The sequence below is a fragment of the Nannospalax galili genome, unplaced genomic scaffold (assembly GCF_000622305.1).
Source record: "Nannospalax galili isolate Female #2095 unplaced genomic scaffold, S.galili_v1.0 scaffold347, whole genome shotgun sequence".
NCBI classification, from domain to species: Eukaryota; Metazoa; Chordata; class Mammalia; order Rodentia; family Spalacidae; genus Nannospalax; species Nannospalax galili.
Window position 1 is genome coordinate 1,170,454 of NW_008355793.1, and position 22,187 is coordinate 1,192,640.

The 22,187-nt window shown below is 37.3% G+C and overlaps 1 protein-coding gene across 1 annotated transcript; it reads right to left on the reverse strand.

Moving 5' to 3' along the window:
• Positions 1 to 1,794: 1,794 nt before the first annotated feature.
• On the reverse strand, positions 1,795 to 20,944 carry LOC103750541 (tyrosinase-like). The gene is made up of 3 exons (XM_008853635.1): positions 20,769 to 20,944; positions 20,078 to 20,259; positions 1,795 to 2,021 (listed from the first exon to the last, which is right to left on the reverse strand). The coding sequence occupies exons 1-3, from the start codon at positions 20,942 to 20,944 to the stop codon at positions 1,795 to 1,797; spliced, it is 585 nt and encodes a 194-aa protein (XP_008851857.1).
• Between the last annotated feature and the right edge of the window lie 1,243 nt (positions 20,945 to 22,187).

Consider the following 22,187-nt stretch of genomic DNA (forward strand, 5'->3'; position numbering starts at 1 on the left):
TGGAATTAAATAAAATGTAATAATTTACATTCATTTATAATAAATTACATGATTTTAAGTTTTGATCAACTTTGTCTATATAAAGACATTTCTAGAAGCTCAAATGTTTGGGAAATTCATTTTCAAATGCATCAAAAGCCATTAGAAGGCTGTAATCCAGAGCTCTTGGGAATATCCAGATGCTTTCAAGGAAAGATGACATTAAGATTTATAAGATAACTCTTCCACAGATATAAAGGTTCAGGCCCCAAATCTAGGAAGGTTTCTGGATTCCTAAATTTGGTAGATCTATTTTTAAAGCTTATCATTTGAGCAAACACAAGGCTATAGTGTTCAGAGATGAGGATGGAAATGAGGCAAGCCTTCAAATTGAAAATAATATTTTAAAATGATAAGCAGGCCAGGGAAAAGGAGATCTGGCAAGGAAGGCCTAAGGCACAAAGAGATGGGCACCCTAGGACTGAGAATGAAATTCAGTAATATTGGGGGTTTGGAAGGAAGACCCTATGAAATACCCTGACATAGGATGGCACAGTGAAAAAACTTTTAGTAGAGAAGTTTGGCCATGTTTTGAGTCAGAAAAGGGTGGTTGAGTCTTGCATCAGTTTAAATATGTCCTACCCCAGACTTAATTTTTTCACTATGGAATCCAAGTAAAATTTGATACCCAACCCTGCGTGTGAGTAATCCCAGTGGTAGTGACATACTGTTTCCTACTATCCGTGCTTTGCTTTGCATTTAGAAAGTTTCCTTTTATTAAACCAAAGTGGGCCTTCTATAAGTTTTACCAACTACCTTCGTTTTTAGTGTTACATACAACTGTAATACAAATATATTTTTTCAAAGTTCAGTAGGGCCCGAAGACTCAAGTAGAGAGATTTTCTGGATGAATTTCAGTAGCCAAGGGAGTAGAAATGAATTATTCACTGGAACTGAAGACACAGTGCTCTTCACATAACTATTTTATTCTACCTTCAAAGTTTTTGAGCATTCTAAACTTTTGTTAGCAATATAAAAAGGCTATTATTATGATTATTATTTTCATTTCCAAGGTTTTAATGGAAACACCAATAAGGAGAGACAGGCAGTTGGACAGATGGTTGTTGGGTATGGGTCTTTCTCCATGATCTTAAACTATAGCCAGGATTACAACAAGAAAGAACTAAAGGTTGTTGCCCACACATAATTTGAGGTAAGAATGCAAAATAAAGGGAAATACAATGATTCCTTAGGGAAGTGAAATGTATTTTGCTATGTCTCTATTCTATTTTCCATATGATGTCTTTAACATTTTGGAATAGGAAGCTCATAACAGAGAGGAACATAATTCACAGTGTTAGGAATAGTATGGTTCCCTAGAAAAGCAAAGATATGTCTCAGGTTCAGGGGCATCAATTGGTGTTCGTTTGTTATGATTTTATTAAAATTCTTAAAAAGAACAATAAGAAGTATATATGTAAATAATCAAGAGACCAAAATCAAAATTAACCCAATTAGGTGTAAAAGAACTTTTATTCAGATACAAGCAACAGTTACTTATTAGCAGATACCATCCTTTCTTTAGAAATATGGGATTAGGGAAAATTGAAAAGAGGATGAGCAAAAACAGTAAGACAAAGAGAGCTGTGTTCTATCTGGGTGCGGGGATACATCTGTTTTATCAGACTATGCTTCCGAGAATGATCTTCACCAACAAATACTAGGGATTTCTCTTGATGTAGCTCCTGAAAATTGGTTTAGGAACTTGAGGTAGAGTGAGATCAGACTTTGGTCCCACTCTATTTCCTAGGCTCCTCATAAATGGCTCTGATACAATAAATTGTGGTAATCATTTCTTTCAATGAGCAGTGGTTGCCTTTCCTCCTGGAATCGGGTTTTCTTGAGAAGACACAGCCGACAGCTGAGCCCTGCCAGAGAAGCAGCTAGGAGAGCCCCCAACAGTGCTGCCCCAAGAAGCCATGGCCAGATCCTAGTGGCTTGTTCCAAATAGGGCTCAACATAGTTTTGAAAAAAGTCTGAATCTGCAATACAAAGACATATCAATGTTTTCAGTGTTATCATCATCATCAACATCATCATCACCATCACCATTAACAGTATCATCACCATCATTATTACCAGTAGCACCAGCAGTAGCCATCTCGTAGGGTATTTTGCAGTCAAGTACTTGGGTTTGAAATGCCAACCTGTCTGTTTATTAGGTGGAAGGGCTTGGGGAAGTTAACCTACTCTTGCTCCTCATTAGGAAAAGGGGAAAATGATATTCTGTGGTTGGGGTCTTTAGAAACTTATCAATAACCCTTGTTATGTGTTTGCATTGCATTGTTAATTTATATTTACAGCATCTTTTTGAAATTTTTTAACAGTATGGATGATCTATGAGACACTGCTGTATTATTAAATGTTGAATTATCTATTTGACATTTTTAAATTATTAGACCAACACCGAATATAATGCTGGTAAAAATCATAGCAATTGAAGAACATTTTCAAGAATTCTAGGAAATTTATAAAATCTTTGTATTTATAGAGATCACAGCTTCTAATCTCTGTTTTTGGTTATAATATTATTTCTTTATTGAATTTTTATGTATTTCATACAATGCATTGTAATCATATTTGGACCCCCTTCCCCTATCTGTAACTCCTTCATAACTCCCCAATTCCAGATTCCATGCATTTTATCACATATGTTAAGGCCTACAGAGTCAAGTTTGTGTCCCCAGATGTCCCTCAGTGTGATACCATCCACTGGAAACTGGTCAACCTATCTAGTGTCTCTCTCCCTTAAAAAAATTAACTCTTCCTCCCTGAGCAGTAATCAGCTGCCAAAAGTTCCTCAGTTAAAGTTAGGATTTCTTATCCATTTGCCCTCTTCTATGCTCTGTTTTTGTCTGGTTTGAGTTTGCATGAATCTTATGCATGGTGTCACCACTGCTGTAAGTTCATATGACCAAGTTTGCAGCTCTGGAAAACTCTGTTTCCTTGGTGTCATCCACCACTCTTGTTTCTTTCAGTCCTTCTGCCTCTTTTCCACCAAGGTCCCTAAGTCCTGGGTGGCAGAGGTTTACAAAAGAAGTCCTATCCAGGGACATACACTTTATAGTCTCTGATTCTCTACATTTGGCCAATTGCATGTGTGTGTATGCACATGTATATATGGCCATATGCATGCAGGTGCCCATGGAGGCCAGAATCTTGGGTTGGATCCCCTGGAGCTGGAATGACAGCCAGTTATGAGTTGTCAATGTGGGTGGTGGGAACTGAACTCCAGTTCTCTGCAAGAACAGCAAATACTCTTAACCACTGAGTCACCTGTCTAGTCCCACAGCTTAATTTTAAAACAGAAGGTTTTAACCAAATTTTTGAAATAATTCTGAAGACAGAATGTTCACTAACATTCTGATAATCTACATTATGTCAAAGACATCAGAAAAGCCACAGGATTGGGAGTGCAACAATTCTGACAACTTCTGTCCATAAATATCTTTCTACCTCTGAAAGCACCTTATTCAGATAATCTAAAATACACAATTCAAAAATTATATACTTACTGATTCTCTTATGCTGTTCTTGAATTGTTTCCTGAAGTCAAGTTGGATACCTAAAGCTATCAGTTTCTTTTTATAAAACATTTTATTATTTTTTATTTTATGTACATGAGTATATGGCCTTCATGTATATAAGTACATCCACATTGTGCAATGCCCTTATAGGTCAGAAGACAGTGTCAGATCCACTGGAACTGGAGTTACAGAAATTTGTTAGCCACCATGACGGTGCTGGGATTCAAACCCAGCCAGTGCTCTTAACCACTAAGCTTTCTCTCCAGCCACCCCCACTGGTATCTTATAAGCAATTTTGTATTCAGTTCAACAAGTTTTATACATCTGAAATATTATAGGTGTGGTATTTCTATTTTTACATCCATGACATTTTATTAGAGTTACTGTTTACATGTATGCCTTCTATATTATAATGACTCTTTGATGACCAAATTATGCTGTAATCATTGGTATAATCTTGCAATTTGGCAGAATGCCTGAAATACATGTCAGGGAATTCAGTGTTTCTAAATGACTGAGTGAATGATTACGGTTAGGACAGGTAGTGAAGGCTAAAAGCTGAAGAGGTGGAGGGGAGGGCTACACACAGGATATTGACTAAGGGAAAACAAGCTATAAATTAGCTGTGGTTTGCCACATGTGGGGATAATATTTATGGTTGATTTTTAAAATTCTAGTATTAGTAAAAATAAGAATGATAAATTTCATCAAAAATGGAGCATTGACTCTAAGACAGAAGTACAATAAGAAAATACATAATTGTAGCATATGTTTAGTGCAGCTGTGGATAGTATTTAAATAGAAAAATTATGAAAATCCTAGATATGCATATGTCTTCAGAGACAGTACTGTGTTATGGTAATAGAAGAAATAAATAGATTTGTAAGAAAGCTAAACTCTCTACTTACATATGAAGAATCCAGAGATAAACTTGATGAATTAAGAGACACTTCTCATTGCTTGATTTAGAGACATGGAAGTAAATTTCATCATAAGCAGCTGAAAAATCTATAGTAGCTGACTTGGGGCATAAGACTGAGAACAGTAGGTCTAGAAAACAGCACCTTCTGTTTTAACATTTGGTAAACTGACTTCTAAAATTGCATGTGTTTGTTATATGTTAAAATGAAAGTACATCATATGCTTGATGATATTCTTATATGTACAAGTGAAAAACACAGGGGAAAGCAAAATGGAGACTGAATAAGTCCAATTAGTCATTTTCCAATATCCAAAAGGGTTATAATGTTTATTTACTCTCCAAAAAGTAAAAAAAAGCTCGTGAAGTGATCAGTAGATATGTACCATAATATATTTGAAACACATATTAGCAGAAAATATGATTCAGTGGTAGTATATATTGTTAGGAAGGTAACATATATTAGATAATATAAATTAAGTGTCCTCAAATATAAAATTTAGCTTAACATAAATACAATGTAAAACAAATAATAGCCTCACTATCAGTTTTATACTTAAAGCCTGTAAGAGTTGGGGGAATTATGCATAATTAAAAATGAAAATAAATCTTAAAACTAATTAAAAATATTTTATGGCATATGTGTTTTGCTTGCTTTTATGTAAGTGCACACATGCTGTGTGATATATAGGGATACCAGAAGAATGAGTTGGATGCCCTGGCACTGGAGTTATGGATAATTGTTATCCATCATGTGGGTCCTGGAAACCAAAGTCTGCACTGTGCATGAACAGGATACCCTTTTAACTGCTGAGCCATTTCTCCAGAACCACACAATATTTTTTTTTACTTAGTATTGGCTCAATAAGAGTAGGTAAATTGTTGGGGTTGGAGAGATCGTTCAGTGGTTAAGAGCACTGGTTGCTCTTCCAGAGTACCCAGGTTTGACTCCCAGCACCCATACCACACATGCAACCATCTGTAACTCCAGTTCCTGGGGAATCTGTTACCCTCTTCTCTCCTCCATGAGCACTGTATGACATGGGTACAGTTACATACATGCAGGCAATACACTTATACACAAAATTAATAATAATAATAATAATAATAATAATAATAATAATACAAAAGATCATCCACAACAATCAAGTCGACTTCATTCCAGAGATACAGGGATGGTTCACTATACATAAGTCAATAAATGTAATAAAACATATAAATAGACTTAAAGACAAAATCACATGGCCATCTTAATAGATGCAGAAAAGGCCTTTGCATTCATGTTAGAAGTCCAAGAAGTAATTAATTTGTCTGAGTCTGAAGGGAACATAACATGACATAATTAAACTATATACAACAAACACATAGCAAATATCATTGTAAAAGGGGAAAAACTGGAATCATGCTCATTAAAATCAGGAACCAGACAGGGCTGTCCACTATCTTCACTTCTTTCAATATAGTGCTTGAAACTCTTACAAAAGCAATAAGACAAAAGAAGGAAATTATGAGTACTAATTGAAAAGATGTCAAATTATCACTATTGCAAACAATATGATAGTATATATGAGATCCCAAAAATTTCACCAGAAAAGTGTGAGAAATGATTACTGTTTTCAGTAAAGTGTCAGGTTACAAAATCAACTTACAAAATTCATTAGTCTTTCTACATACCAATAACAAGCAATCAGAAAAAAAAGCACTCAAGGAAACTCCCCCATTCATAATAACCTCAAAAAGTATTCAGGAATTAACCTAACTGAAGATATTAAAGATCTCTACAATGAAAAATTTAAATCTTTAAAGAGATAGAGAAAGACACTAGGAAATGTAAAGACCTACATACTCATGGCTTGATAGAATTAATATTGTGAAAATGATTATTTTACAAAAAGCAATCTATAGTTTGAATGCACTGCCAATCAAAATACCCATGATATTCTTCACAGAGCTACAAAAAATTATCCCAAGATTCCTATGGAATCACAAAGGACCCCAGATAGCCAAAGCACTCTTGAACAAAAAGAACAATGGTGGGGTATACCAATACCAGATCTCAGATTATATTAGAGATATATAGCATAAAAACAGCATGGTACTGGCACAAGAACAGATACATAGATCAATGGCACACAATAGAAGACCCAATCATGAGTACATTCAATTTCAGCCACTTTCTATTTGACAAGTTGCCAAGAACACACAATAGAGGAAAGACAGTATATTCAACAAATGGTGCTGGCAAAACTGGATCTCCACGTGTAGATGAATGAAGTTGAACCCTGATCTTTCATCTGTACACAAGTCAACACCAAATGGATCAAATATCTCAATATAAAATCTGAATCGTGAAAAGACAAAGTATATGTGGAGGTAAAGGAAAAGAAAGAACCTGAAAGGGGGACAGTAGGGAACAGATACTCCCTGCCTAATACTTCTCCTACCAGGGAGGAGGTGGGGAAAGTGGGAGTGGAGTATCAGACAGGGAAGAGAGGAGGGAAGGACTTGCAAGGGACTAAAGTGTGGGGGAGGGAGGGAACTCAGGAGTGGGAAGGTGGTGGGAGGTAGTATGGGGGGAGGGTGGGGTTAATGGGAGCACTGTGACTAGGGAGCAAGGCTGGATGGGAGAAAAAAGAGTAAAGATTTCCCTAGAGGGAAATGTGATGCCCTGGAAATCCCATGAGAACTGCACATGCAGTGTCTGAACATTAATGCATATGTGTACCTTGGAGATGCTTGGTAAGGAACACTGCCAGACAGAAGAGAGTGCCCTTTGAATGGTTGGTGAAGGTGGTCCAGGAGATTCCCCAAATAACACAGGATACAGCCAAACCTCTTGGTTATCTTACATAACTAGTAGATAAGACCCTACTGTTGAAGACAGGGCATATTTAGGATACAGGGCTTGAAACAATGGAGCAGGAACTGACCTGGAAGCCTTCTAACTGAACTTTGGCTACCATAATGTTAGATGATGATAGGCAAACTGCCAGGGGAGAAAAATAATCAATGGCCTAACCTAGCCCTAAAGACTAATAACCATAATGATGCACTTGGCAAACTACCTCTATTGGTGCAGTAGTGGCACTGTTATCTGGGGGCCAATCAACAGCTATCTAATTGGACTTAAAGCCCTGTCAATGGGAAGGAAATCATGGGTAGCACTGTAAACTCAGTCAAATACACTTGGTAAAGGAGAGCACATAGATCCTAGAGAAAACCCTACTTCTGTCATATCTTTAGACAAATGAAATTTCTTACTATATGCTAAATATTGATCCTTACATGTACAGACAAGCATACTGTACACCACTCATCAAAGGGGCTTCTTTTTGTAACAGATGGAGGCTACTGAAGAATTGCACATCTGGTCAGACACAGAGAACAAACATATGTCTAAGAGATTCTCAGTACTCGGTGACATATCTATAATTGTACCTCTACAGCTAAGGTTCACAGCACATAGCGGAACAAGGGGTAGACGGAAAACCAATACATCCCTCAACTCTCATCAGTAAAGCTTCCTTATACAACAGAGTGTGATGCATACAGAAGGCCACAAATGGCCAAGTTTTAAAGAATAAGAGACAGTATAGGATACCAGTCCTATATGGAACCTCATCCACCTGTGGCTCATGGACTATTGGAGAAGAGGGCATGGACAGATTTTAAGAACCAGGGCTGGTTCATGAACACAGATAAGCAGAGGCTTTCAGGCCACTGGAAGCTTGAACATATGAACTTGTGGCAATGGTGGCATTGAGCACAGGACCCATGCCAACACCCAAAGGGGAGGAGAGAAATAGGTGGTAGGCCAGCACTAGACTAAGAATGATTGGAAGACTGATTGCTGCTGGGTGAGGAAGAGTATGACTTACATACTAGATGGGCTGACTAGACTCCAGTGGATGAATTACACTGAAGGACATTTGGGCACAAATGCCTGAATGAATAGAACTTAATATATGTGGCAGAATACATGAGGTTCGGTGAAGGTGGGGTAGGGGAGGCATGGATGGGGGAGAGGAGGGTCTAAATTTTATTAAGAACTGTTGTATAAAATTACAAAATCTCAAAATAAAGAGTAAATAAATAATAAATAAATAAAGCATGAAACTCTGAAACTGCTAGAAGAAAACATAGACAGCACCCTCTAAGATATAGACATAGGAAAGGACATTCTAATAGGACATCAGCTGCTCAGGCATTAAGGTCAACAATCAATAAGTGGGAACTCATTAATCTACAGTACTTCTGTACAGCAAAAGAAGAAAATCAAGGAAGTGAAGAGGAAACCCCCTGAGTAAAAGAAAATCTTTACCAGCTACACAACAGGCTACACATCTGATAGACAATTAATATTCAAAATATGCAAAAAACTCAAAAAACAAAGAAACAAGAAAATAAATGACCCAATAAAAAGATGGGCTATCGACCTGAACAGAGAGTTCTCCAATAAAGAAGCAAACATGGCTAAGAAACACCTTAAAAAGTGCTCAACATACCTAGTAATCAGAGAAAGGCAGATCAAAACCACTTTAAGATTCTATCTTACCCAAGTCAGACTGACTAAGATCAAGAGAACAAAAAACACAAAATATTGGTGAGGGTATGGAGAAAGGTGAACACTCATTCAGTGGTGATTGGGATGCAAAATTATGCAACCACTGTGAAAAGCACTGTGGAGAACTCTCAAAACACTAAGAATGAAGCTACCATATGATCCATTTATACCAGTCCTTGGCATATACCCAAAGGACTCATCCTATTGCAGAGATACCTGCATATCCATGCTGCTCAAGAGCTAAGAAATGGAAGCCAAGTATATGTCTCTGAAGTGATGAATGGTTAATAAAATTGTGGTACATTTACACAATGAAGTTTTACTCAACAGTGAGAAAAGATGAAATTATGAATTTTTTAGGTAAATGGATGGAACTAGAGACTGTTATACTAAGTGAAGTAACACAAATGCAGAAATTCCTCCTCATTTGTGGATTGTAGCACTAATCCCTTATATGTGAGTATATATCCTGATGTGACACCAGGAGTCAGGAAAATGGAATGGAAACATGGAGGTAAAGGAAAAGAACCTGAAATAGGGGATAGTAGGGAACAGATGTTATGGGGGAGGGGGTAGGATTGTATTTGCCGGGAGAGGAGGAGTAAGAGACACGCAGGAAGTCATGGTGAATGATGAGGGAACTCAGATGTGTGGGGGGGAATGCTGGGAGATGAGTGTTATTGGGAGGAAGGAGGGGATAATGGGTACGCTTGGACTGGAGAGGGAGGAGGGAAGTCAGATGGGAGAGACACCGAGTACAGATGAATGGATCTTTGGGGTCTAGGGAAATCAGAGGGAAATGTGTTGCCTCTAAAACCCTTGAGAAATGCGCATAAGGTGCCTGAGCATTAGTCCATATGTATACCTGGGGGCTGTATGGCAAGGAACACAGTGCCAGACAGGAGAGAACTCCATTCAAGTGGTTTTTCAGAGAGGTCCAAAAGACTCTCAAAATAACAGAGGCTATTGCTAGAACTCTTGGTTATCTCTGATAACTGGAAGATAAGACCCTACTGCTGAAGACCGGACATACTTTGGACACAGGACTTGGAGCAATGGAGTAAGAACTGACCTAGAAGCCTTCTACCTGAAGTTTAGGTCCCAGAGCTCTGGAGGATACTATGCAAGCTGCTAAGGAAGAAAATCAATTAATGGTTCAATCCAGCCCTAGGGCCTAATAACCATTAATAACCAGCAGAGCAAAATACCTTTACTGGTGCAGTGGGTAATGAACAGCTATCTAATTAGATTTAATGCCCTCTCAATAAGAGTGAACTCATATGTGGTACTGTAAACCCAGCAAAATATACATGGCTAGAGAGGTCATAGATCCCAGAGAAAACCCTATCTCTGTCATATTTCTAGGCAAATGAAATTTCTTACCATATGTTACATATGAATACTTATTTCTATTTACAGCCAAGCATACCATACACCACTCATCAAAGAAGCTTCTTTTTGCAACAAATGGAGGCTACTGCAGAACCCCACAACTGGTTAGACACAAAGTATATACATCTGAGAGATACCCAGTCCTAAGTAACATATCTACAGTGAAACTTTTACACCCAAGACTCATGAAACATAGTGGAATGAGAGGTAGAAAGAAAATTAACGCGCCCTTCAACTCTCACCAGTGAAGCTTCCTTAAACAATAGAGTGTGATACACAGAAAAGGCCACGACTGGACAACTTTAATTTATTTATTTTTTTAATGTATATGAGTGTATTGCTTGCATGTAGGTAAGTGCACCTGTGTCATGCAATGCCTGCCGAGGACAGAAGAGGCCATTGGATCCCCTGGAACTGGAGTTATGGACAGTCGTCAGCTGCCATGTGGGTGGCCTTGAGCACAGGAGCTACGCCAACTCAGTCACACAAGAGCCCAGAGTGGAGTGAGGGAAATGGGTAGTGGGTCAGCCCTAGTCTGGGAACTTTTAGAGACTAATGATTACTAGGTGGGGGAGAGTAGGCCTTACCAATGATCTCCAGATAGGTTGACTAGACTCCAGTGGATCAATTTGCACCAAAGGACATTGGGTGCAAATGCTTGACTGGATAGTAATTAAAATGTATAGCAGAATACATGAAGTCTTATTGGGGGTGGGGGGAGAATGGGAGAGTGGGTCTAAATATGATTAAGAACTGCTATATGGGGGGTTTGAGAGATGGTTCAGTGGTTAAGAACATTGACTGTTCTTGCAGAAGACCCGGGTTCTAATCCCAGCACCCACATGGCAGCTAACAATGTAACTCCAGTTCCAGGGGATCCAACAGCCTCTTCTGTCTTCCACGGGCATTGCACGACATGGGTGCACTTACCTACATTGAGCATAGGAGCTATGCCAACTCAATCAGACAAGAGCCCAGAGTGGAGTGAGGGAAATGGGTAGTGGGTCAGCCCTAGCAATACACACATACACATAAAATAAAATAAAAAAATAAAAAGGAACTGCTATATGAAACGTACAATAGCCCAATAAAAATTATCGTAATTGGGGTAAAATAATTCATCATTGACTTTTTTGTCTTTTCTTGATTTTTAGGTTATTCCTTTACTTGTTCCTTGGTAACCTTTGACACAATCATCTGTAGGGAATAATTTCTTAAATATACAAGTAACTCTTAAGGTCCATCCCAAGTTCTTGAAGAGAAGCCGTGTGTAATCATTCATTATTGTATTTATCCTCTCTTATTCTTCACACCAATACTTTCTGAAGCTCAGTGGCAGGTAGTGTAGGCACTGAGGGGGTAAAAAGACAGATAAGACAGAGTATCTTCTCTTAAGAAAATGACCAGGAAAAAAGAGTAATTGGTTATATTTATTTCAAGAGAAATATTGCCTAATAAAAATATGAAAAAGGAACAATAACTTCATAGAGAAAAGGTCTCCCACATTTATGTAGTAAGGAAAGGCATCCCAGTTGATGATCTCAGAGTGTAAAAGGACAGGTTTGATCTTGAGTAGGTGGTATTGATGGCAAGCCATCTCAGACAGAAAGAAACAGCATGAACAGAGGTGCATCGACAGCTAATCTTGACAGATACATGAACATTGAAAGTTTCATCACATTATGCTTGCTGAAGGAGATAGAGTTTTGTGATTGTAGTCTTCCTTTCTGATTTTTGAAAATGTATTTCTATATCTTTTGTGATATTCTTGAAGAAGGACGTTCTCAATAGATCGTTGCCACACGGAAAACAAGGATGGGTTTTCGGCAGTTCAAGGACACAACCTCTCATTGCCAAGACTTTCTGGTCTTACCTTTTAAAAAATTATTTATGAAAGAAAATAACCTGGTACTCAATTTTTTAAAAGCACTATGATATTTGAATACAAAAGAAAATGTTTGACAAATTTAGACATTGGTTACCCTTTAAAAGAAAATAAATAATTATTAACATGAGTACCTGAACAAATGACCTTCTTGAACTAAATCATTTCAAAGAATTTTAAAGGTTTCTTTTTAGAAACCTTGAAGTTTAGCAATGAATAGACCTAAAATTTGAATGCTCTGAAAGTACAAAAGAAACAATGGAAAATGATTCACAAAATAGAAACTAGGCAATTGTTTATTTTAAAGTCCAACTTCTCCAACGTTAGCTATGTAAATTCATATCCATATTAAAAACACTAACAAAATAAAGCATTTCAAATGAATGTTCTTATTTTAATCTATTTAGAATAAAAACTTTTCAGCTTCTAAAGAGGCCTCTTCTCTCCTTTCCTGCCCAAGGGTGTTTATTGCCTTTGCTTTAACAATGTGAACACTGGAAAGGAATCATGAGGCAGAGTAATTTGGAGGCAAATTGGCAACTGAAAAGGAATTTCTATTGTGAAGTAACGGCGATATCATTCAGTATAAGTATAATATTTGTTAATTCTTAGCTGCGTAATTTAGAGCTAGTAACTTATTTTGTGCTTCTCTGTTTATTATAAAGCTGAATGAACATCACTGGTACCTGGTATTTTAAAGATCAGCTGAGTTAACAACTGGCATGCTGATAGCTTTCTCTTTAAGATCTGAGGGTCAGGTATCTCCTTAGAGAGTCAAACCCATACATGCTATTACATGGACACATACCCTGATGTCTCATATTACAACATTCTACCTCAAAACAAAATCATGAAATTCCCCTCATGTCCAGCTTTTCTCCTATTGTTAATATCTCAGTGAGCGCATTATCATTTGTTTCACAAACGAAAAAGCTTAAATGTAGTCCTATAGCTTCACTTAGTATGTAAAACATTTGCCAGTTTCTGTGAATTTTGTCCTTAGATAGACATCAAATTATTCCATGATTTCTCCCTCAGTCCACTCCCACTGCTCCAGTCAAAATGATGACCATTTTCCCCCCAAACTCTCATAATGACTTTTTTGTGGCTACTCTGTGTGTGCTTTCCCACAGATGCAAAACTGACAGTCATCAGTTTACATTATAGTTTTTTCGTATTCTAACAACATGGTCAAAATCTGTCATCAAGATTCCTCCCTTCAACTAATAAGTTCTACTTATCATTCCAATATCCTCTGAAACTCTACTGATGTCTCTCCAGACATCACTTAGCTAACTTACCTAAATAGATAGATTATTATTATGATAGTTGCTTAAGATATTTCCCTTCCAAAATCTTAAGAGAAGGGGGAAGGAAATCAAAAAGAACAATAAAATACATGTGATATCCAAGTAGAAGGGGGCTATTTGCAGGAGGAAGTGAATTAGCAAGAGGGGGTGGGGTGAGGAAGAGAGCAGTGTGAAAGAGGAACAAATAAGAAAAAAATAAAACAACAAATATCTTTGAAAATGCCATAATGAAACCTATTAAGTTGTTAACTTTAAAAGTCAACTAAAAAACGGATCTCTTTTCCACTATAAGCTATGTGAAAAGAGAATTTTTTTGTGTGTAAGATGCCTTGTTCTAAGCAATTATTCAGAAAATATATGTGCTAAGAGTACACAAAATAGTGCCTACACCAGAAAGTTAGAAATATTTCCTACAAATAAATTAATTATGTACCTGAAAGCCTCAGAAACCAAGAACAAACAACACCTAAAAAAATAGATTAAGGCCAGGCATGGTGGCACACTCCTTTAATCCCAGCACTCGGGAAGCAGAGGCAGGCGATCTCTGTGAGTTCAAGGCCAACCTGGTCTCCCTAGTGAGTTCTAGGACAGCTGGGACTACAGGGAGACCTTTTCTCAAAGATTCCAAAAAAAAAAAAAAAAAAAAAAAAGATTGGAAGGGATAAATAAAATAAAGGCTGAGATTAATGAAATAAAAATGAAGAAACCTATACAAAGAATTAATGAAGAGTTGTTTCTCTGAAATGATTAACAAGATTGACAAACCTTTAGCCAAATTAACCAAAAGAAAGAGAGAGAATCCAAATTAATAGAGAGGGAAAGGGAAATGTTATAACACACCTGGAAGTAATTCAGATAATCATGCAGGCATAGTTTAAAAATCTGTATTCTACTAAACTAGAAAATTGTACAGAAATAAATTCTTAAATGTGTAAGGACTACCAAAATTAAATCAAAATGACATAAATAATTTAAACAGCCCCATAACAACTAATGAGATTTAGTAATTAAAAATCTCTCAACTATAAAGAACCCAGGACCAGATGGCTACAGAATAGAATTCTACCAAAATGTCAGAGAAGAACTAATACCAATGTTTCTCAAATTATTCTATAAAATGGAAAATGAAGGAATACTCACATTACTTCTATGAAGGAATTATATATCCAAACCAGGGAAATACACAACAAAAAATAAAATTATAGACCATTCTCTCTGATGAATATAGATGCAAAAACTCTCAAAAAAATATTTGCAGACCAAATACAAAAATACATCAAAAAGATTATCCACCATCATCAAGTTTGTCTTCATTCCAGAGATGCAGGAATGGTTCAATATATGTAAATCAATAAATGTAATCCACCAAACAACAGACTCCACATGAGTATCTCATTTGATGCAGAAAATGTCTTTCACAAAAACCATCATTTATTCATGATAAAAGTCATAGAGAACCTAGGCAGACAGGAGACATAGCTCAGCATAATAAAGGCAATATACCACAAACCCACAACCAACATCATACTAAGTTTGAGGAAAACTGAAAACATTCCCCTTAAAGTCAGGAACAAGACAGGATGTCCACTCTCTGCATTCTTATTTCACTTAAAGTTTTAGATAGAGCAATAAAGCAAATGAAGAGGATAAAATGGGATGCAAATTGGAAAGAAGTTACGCTACTTTTATTTGCAGATGATATAATTCTATGCATAAGGGATCCTAAAGACTCCACCAGAAAACACCTAGGGATGACAAATACATTCAGTAAAACAGCAGGATATAAAATTAACACCCCTAATCAGTAGCCTTCCTATATACCAGTAACAAGCATAAAGAGAAAGAAATCTGAGAGATGATTTCATTCATGACAGCCTCAAAATTCATAAAATATCTTGAAATAAACGTAACAAAGAAAGTAAAAGACCTTTACACACACAAACACACACACACACATACACACACACACACACACACACACACACACACACACACACACAAATCCTTAAGACACTGAAGAAACAAATTGAAGAAGATACCAGAAGATGGAAAGACCTTCCATGATCATGGATCAGCAGGATTAATATTGTGAAGATGTCCATCCTGCCAAAAGCAGTCTACAGATCCAATGCAGTCCAACACAATTCTTCACAGAAGTAAAAACATGTAAATTTTATATGGAAACACAAAAACTCAAGAGAACCTATATAATCCTGAACAATAAAAGAACTTCTGGAGGCCTTACCAATCCTGATCTCAAATTGTACTACAGGTATAGTAATAAAAACATTATGGTACTCACATAAAAATATACAAATTGATCAGCAGAGTAGAACTGTGATCCAGATTTAAAACCACACATTTACCGTCACCTGATTTTTGACAAAGGAGCAAAAAATACACACTGGAGAAAAGACATCATATTTAGCATACGGTTCTGGTCAAACTGAGTAAGGGCACATAGAAGAATGAAACTAGATCCCTATCCCTCACCACACACAAAACTCAACTCCAAGTGAATCAAGGACTTCAACATAAGATGCACTACCCTAATCAAATAGAGGGGAAAGTAGGGAATGCAGTGGAACTTAAAAGCACAGGAAAGGACTTTATGAACAGGACTCCTACAGTGCAAGGAATAAATCCAACAATTGACAAATGGGACCTCATGAAACCGAAAGGCTTCTGCACATCAAAGGACACCAACATTTCAATGAAGAGGCAACCTACAAAATGGGAAATCATCTTTACCAGTCATAACTCTGATAGAAGGTTAGTATCTAGAATACACAAAAAACTGCCAAGTAGCTCAACAGGGAACTCTCTAAAGATGAAACAAGTGGCTGAGAAATATTTTTAAAATGCTCAACATCTTTAGTTATCAGGGAAATTCAGATTAAAACCACTTTGAAATTTCATCTTACCCCTCTCAGAATGGCAAAGATCCAAAAGCAAACAACAGCAAATGCTGGTGAGGATGCAGAGAAAGAAAAGTCTTGTTGACTGCAGGTAGGAGTACAAACTGGTGCAGCCACTATGGAAGTCAGTGTGCAAATGCAGAAAAAAGCTTGAAATTGCTCTACTATATGATCCAGCCATACCACTCCTGGGCATATGCCCTCCTCTCCCTTCTCTCTGTCCTTGGCTTCCTCCTCTTCCTCCTCCTTCTCTCTCATCCAAGTTGATTTTTAACTCTTCATCCAACAACAGAGTGCTGGAATTGCAAGTGTGGTGTCATAGCACACTATCCATCTTTTTGACTTATAGGGAGCTCTTCATACCTCATCACCTATGTTTGCAAAATTCTCTGTTCTCTGATATAGTTGATATAGATATTTTGAAAACACTCATCTTGGCCCAGTGAGTTAGCACAAGATTTTAGTTTCAGCACTCAGGAAGCAGAGGTAGGAAGATCTCTGTGAGTTTGAGTCCAGTGTGACCTACATAGTAAGTTCCAGGCCATCTAGGGCTACATAGTGAGATCCTGCCTCAAAAACAAACAAACAAAACAAAACAAAAAAAAATAATAAAAGTAACAAACAAAAATATAACCCATGGGGCTGGACAGATTGCTCAGTGATTAAGAGCACTGGTTGCTCTTGCAAGAGACCCAGGTTCGAATCTCAGCACCCACATTACTGCTAATAACCATTAATAACTCCAGCTTCAGGGGATCTGACCCCTTCTTCTGGCTTCTGCAGGCATTACACAACATGGGTGCACTTATATCCATGAAGGCATAACATACACATAAAATATAAATAAATAATAAATGAATAAATAAATACATTTTTAAAAACAAAACAAAAACAAACAAGGAAATACTAATCTCCTGTGTCAGTCATATTGATAATCCTTCCATTGACCATGGTCTGAAAATAAAGTAAAGTAGCTCAGCCAAACACTATCTATTATCAATGGTCCCCCACACACAGGTCAAGATAGACAAACGTGGGCTCTCATGATAGTTCTGCTAACCTCATAAAGGGTTCTATTATTGTATATAGTTAGCAAAAACTCTGTGGCAATTTATGTTCTTTAAAATACTGTTTTCTCATACATGACTTGGGAAATAAGTAACTGCATCTACTTTGTAGAGTAAAAATAATAACTACATAATACACCATAGCACACCCAGAAAAATGCCAGGCATAAAAATCATTCACTCTATGTTGACTCTTCTGCGATGACTCCTCCACTTTTTTGGTGCCATTATCTTTGTTAATATCACTCAAGTATAAGAATTCAGCACTCCATATATATAGCATACATCTTTGCTTTTTCTTCCTTTGCTTTTAGTTTGCTTCCCCTTTTCTATCTGGCATCTGCCTAATAATTGTTTAAAACATTGTCAAAGTTGAACTATCCATAAATCACTTCTGGTTCTATCTGTGCCTCTATAGGATTTTGCTGGTGAGTCTTTATACATTTTGTAGTATTTTTTGACTTCAGCATTGGTTTGGAGTAGAGGTCAGTGTAGACAAAGTTAATCAGGAGAGCTATGACAGTACATTTCACTCATTTGTCAATTTTTCCTTATCAGTTAACTTATTCTTTGTATGAGCTATTCATAAATATACTGAAATATTAGTCGTTGTTGACTGTCTTTTACTCATAGACCATGTGCTCTTTTACTGTTTTGGACTTCTGGCCTTCATACGTTACATTAAAGCATAGTGTGCTAAGCAGAGGACAACCTAGTGTCAAAACCAGTTCCTCCACATAGTGGTCTTTAACATTTTTGAAATCACTTTCTGTTCAGATGAATGTTCTCACCTGGTGGTATGGAAAATAGTACCTATTTAACATATATATGTGTTGTAGTTTGAATATAAAGTGTATCTCTAAACAGTCTTGTTTAAAAGGCTTAGTTGCTCGCTTGTTGGCTTTGGGAAGGGATTGGACCATCTACAGATGGACTCCTAATATGAGAGCATCAGCAGGAGGTGGGACCTGGTTCGAGGCATTAAATCGTTCCAAGCTTGCCTTTTAAGGATGTGTCTTTGGTATAGCTCCCTCTTCTTCTTGTTGGTGAGAAACCTCTGTCACGTGTTCCTCCTCTCAGTATATTCCTATCTTGCTTCAGACACAAATCAATGGAGCCAGTTGACCACGAGCTGAAAGTTCTGAATTCATGAGAAAAATAATTTTTCTTCCTTTAAGATGTTTTTCTTGGGCATTTGTCATAGCAACAAATGGGTTTACTAGAATATACGGAGGGTCCTCATATGGTATGAACATAGTTCTGTTTAGGAAGATTACAACCCAGATCTATCTTGAGTCCTGAGGCTTTATATTGTACTCTTAACCATAGGCATAGTGATTAATATTCAAATAGCTATAATGAAGCTCATTATTAATTAGAATTGAAATCAAAGTTTCTTTTAGTTTTCTTGATAACACTACCAAGAATCTCCCAGTTGGTAAAACCCAAACTGAGTAATTTGTGCCCTGTATGAGCTCTTTAATATAGTTCACAATTATTGAATTATTCTTATCTAAAAACATTAAATGAACAGATTGTGATTCAAAAACTCAATATCCCAACAATAGTTAGCTGATAGAATTATGGCTCAAAAGACTCCCAATCCTAGTACTCTACAACAGTTTCCCAATATAAAATGTCCTAGAGCAAATGAAAAGAAGATCCTTAGAACTTTTTTCATGTGATAATAAGTTGGAGATGTATATGATGTTGGGGTGGTTTGAATGAGATTGTTCCCTAGAGACTCCAAGTACTTGAGCATTTGGTCAGTTGGTGGTACTGCTTGGAGAGGGCCAGGGAACATGTAGGAGGTGTGGCCTTACTGTTACTAGGGGTGGAACATTTAGGAGGTGTGGCCTTACTGACCCTAGGGGTGGAACATTTAGGAGGTGTGGCCTTACTGTCACTAGGGATGGAACATTTAGGAGGTGTGGCCTTACTGTCACTAGGGGTGGAACATTTAGGAGGTGTGGCCTTACTGACCCTAGGGGTGGAACATTTAGGAGGTGTGGCCTTACTGTCACTAGGGGTGGAACATTTAGGAGGTGTGGCCTTACTGTCACTAGGCGTGGACTTTGAGAGCTCATAGTCCCATCTCACTGGGATGTTTCACTCCCACTGGCAGCTTCACCTTTTCTGATTCCTGCAGGTGCTTGAAGATTTGAGCACTCAGCTTTCTTCTTCAGCCCCTGCTCATAGTCATCCTGCTATGTCACCTCTCCGTGATGGACTCCAGAGCCATAAGCCCAATAAATTCTTCTTCACTGAGTTGCCCTGGTCAAGGTAATTTACTACAACAACAGAAAATAACCAATACAGATGTGTACGGCTGTAATATAGATTCTCACTTAAAGAATTTTGGGAAAACATTTTATACGCATAGGTTCATTTTTTACTATCCCCAGAGAAATTGGTCACCAGACACAGAAGCTCATCTGAAAGAAATCAAACCTTACCTGGCTCTTGCAGGTAGCTGTAGTCATAGCCCAGATCTTTGGACGAAACGAAGAAATCACCATTCCTGTAGAGTGGTATGAAAGGCACCATATAGGATTCCCTGTTATGCCCAATGGGTGCATTGGCTTCTGGGTAAACTTCCAGAAGTGGACGGTGTCTTCGGAGCCATTGCTCAAAAATACTACAGAAGGAAAAGTTATTCAGATTCAGAAATATTTTATTTATAAGAGAAATATTTTATTCTTAAAATAAGAAGGCAATTATCAAAATCCCAAGATCTTGACAAATGTTAGATGCTTCCAGACTCCAGAAATACTCCAGAAATTTCCGGCTCCTGCTCACCCATCAGAAAGATCTATGAAGTTAACAAAATTTTTCCTTAAAAAACATTTAAACTTGCATAAGTAGTTTAGAACCTTCAGAATGTAATTTTTGGTTGAGTGAAATTTAGTCACAGTCATAAATTAGATACAATGTTTCTCTAAATGCAGTGACTAGAAAAAAAGAGGACATAAAACTATACTGAAAAAATACAAGAACTTATTTGCTTTTCATTAAAGATGGTGGGATTTCAATTATTTCAACCTTTGTCTTATGTTTGGGAAAGTGTATGCTTACTGAGTTCTGATCAGACACAGAATTTACCTTCAATGATACAAGATGATGCAGTCTGTTTCTAGCTTTCCTCACAGCTCCAGCAGATTCATGACTTTGGAAGGATAAAAAGTGACAGAAAGAGGTAAGGACAATGGGAATTCACCCTTGTGTTGAACAATGGCCAGAACAGTCTCTACCTTCCTGGTCAGCAAAGCCGGAGGTAGCACAGAAGGAACGTGCTCTGCATGCATGTCTTCCTTTCCTAACATGTTTATGGCATGTGCCCCAAATCCTTGCTCTCATCTGTCTCTGAGTTTCTTTCTCCATAAATCTGTGAGCTAACCAAAATCCTCTCAGAAAAATTTTCCTTTTAAAATAAGTCAGTGTGGGCTGGGCGTGGTGGCACACACCTTTAATCCCAGCACTTGGGAGGCAGAGGCAGGTGGATCTCTGTGAGTTCAAGGCCAGCCTGGTCTATATAGTGAGTTCCAGGACAGCTGGGGCTACAGGGAGACCCAGTCTCAAAAAGACAAAAAAAAAAAAGTCAGTGTTAGTTTCTGTTAAGTACAATGAAAAACTGGCAAGAAAGGTAAAAATTTAAGAGATTAAAAAATCTAGCAAGAGTGGATTACAAATCCAAGCAGTAGGGGAATGTACAGAGAGTCATTAAAAGCATGACAAAATTGCTTTGCACAATAAGACTGGGTAACAGAGAACAGAGGGTCTTGTTCTAACAGAAATCTGGACTTCAGGAGCACCCTTGAGCACAGCTCTGTGTTCGAGTGCTTATGTCTAAGAGAATCATTAATTTCTCAGACGTAGTCACCTCATCCTCTCAGTCCAACAGTGCCCTAATCCAGTTATAATTTTTATGAAAGAGCAAAATAAAAAAGCTATTTTTGCTTTTGAGTCTTAAGCTGGGTGGTCAAAGGTTAGTACATGGTAGAAAGAAGTTACATAAAATAGGCACATAATGCTTGAATAAATTTAAATTTAATTTAAACATTTTTATTTTTGCATATGAATGTTTTGTCTGCATGAGTATAAGTGCACCAATACCTGCAATGCCACAGAGACCAGAGCAGTGGTCTGGATCACCTGGAATTGGAGTTATAAGTTATAGAATGTTGTTAGCTGCCACGTGAATGCTGGGAATTAAGCCTAATTCTCTGCAAAAGCAGCTTGTGCTCCTGATGGTTTAGCTATATATTCAGTCCAATGAATCATTTTCTTAACAGTTTGATGTACTGTAAACAGAACAAGAAAGCCAAGAAAGACAAATGGATTAACCTTGATCATTTTTTCTTATTTCTGTCCACTTAGAGGTCTGGACTTTAAATGTTCATCTGGTTAGTGTTGAATTTTAACTGTGAATTAGCTGAGTTATTAGAAAGGTCACTAGTAAACACTAAAATATGGCTCATGAATGCTAAAAATTCACTCAGGTCTGTGATTAAACTATATTTATTGAGTATCTATTGTAGGTCATCCTCTTTTCTTCTTTAAAATGGA

Bases quoted from the DNA above. Each gene is read 5' to 3' on its own strand.
- LOC103750541 (XM_008853635.1), bottom strand. From the start codon at position 20,944: ATGTTAGGAAAGGAAGACATGCATGCAGAGCACGTTCCTTCTGTGCTA. The intron at 20,260-20,768 runs GTGAGGAAAGCT...TTCCTTCTGTAG, and splicing joins GTCATGAATCTGCTGGAGCT to TATTTTTGAGCAATGGCTCC. The intron at 2,022-20,077 runs GTAAGGTTTGAT...TTTGTATTGCAG, and splicing joins CAGCTACCTGCAAGAGCCAG to ATTCAGACTTTTTTCAAAAC.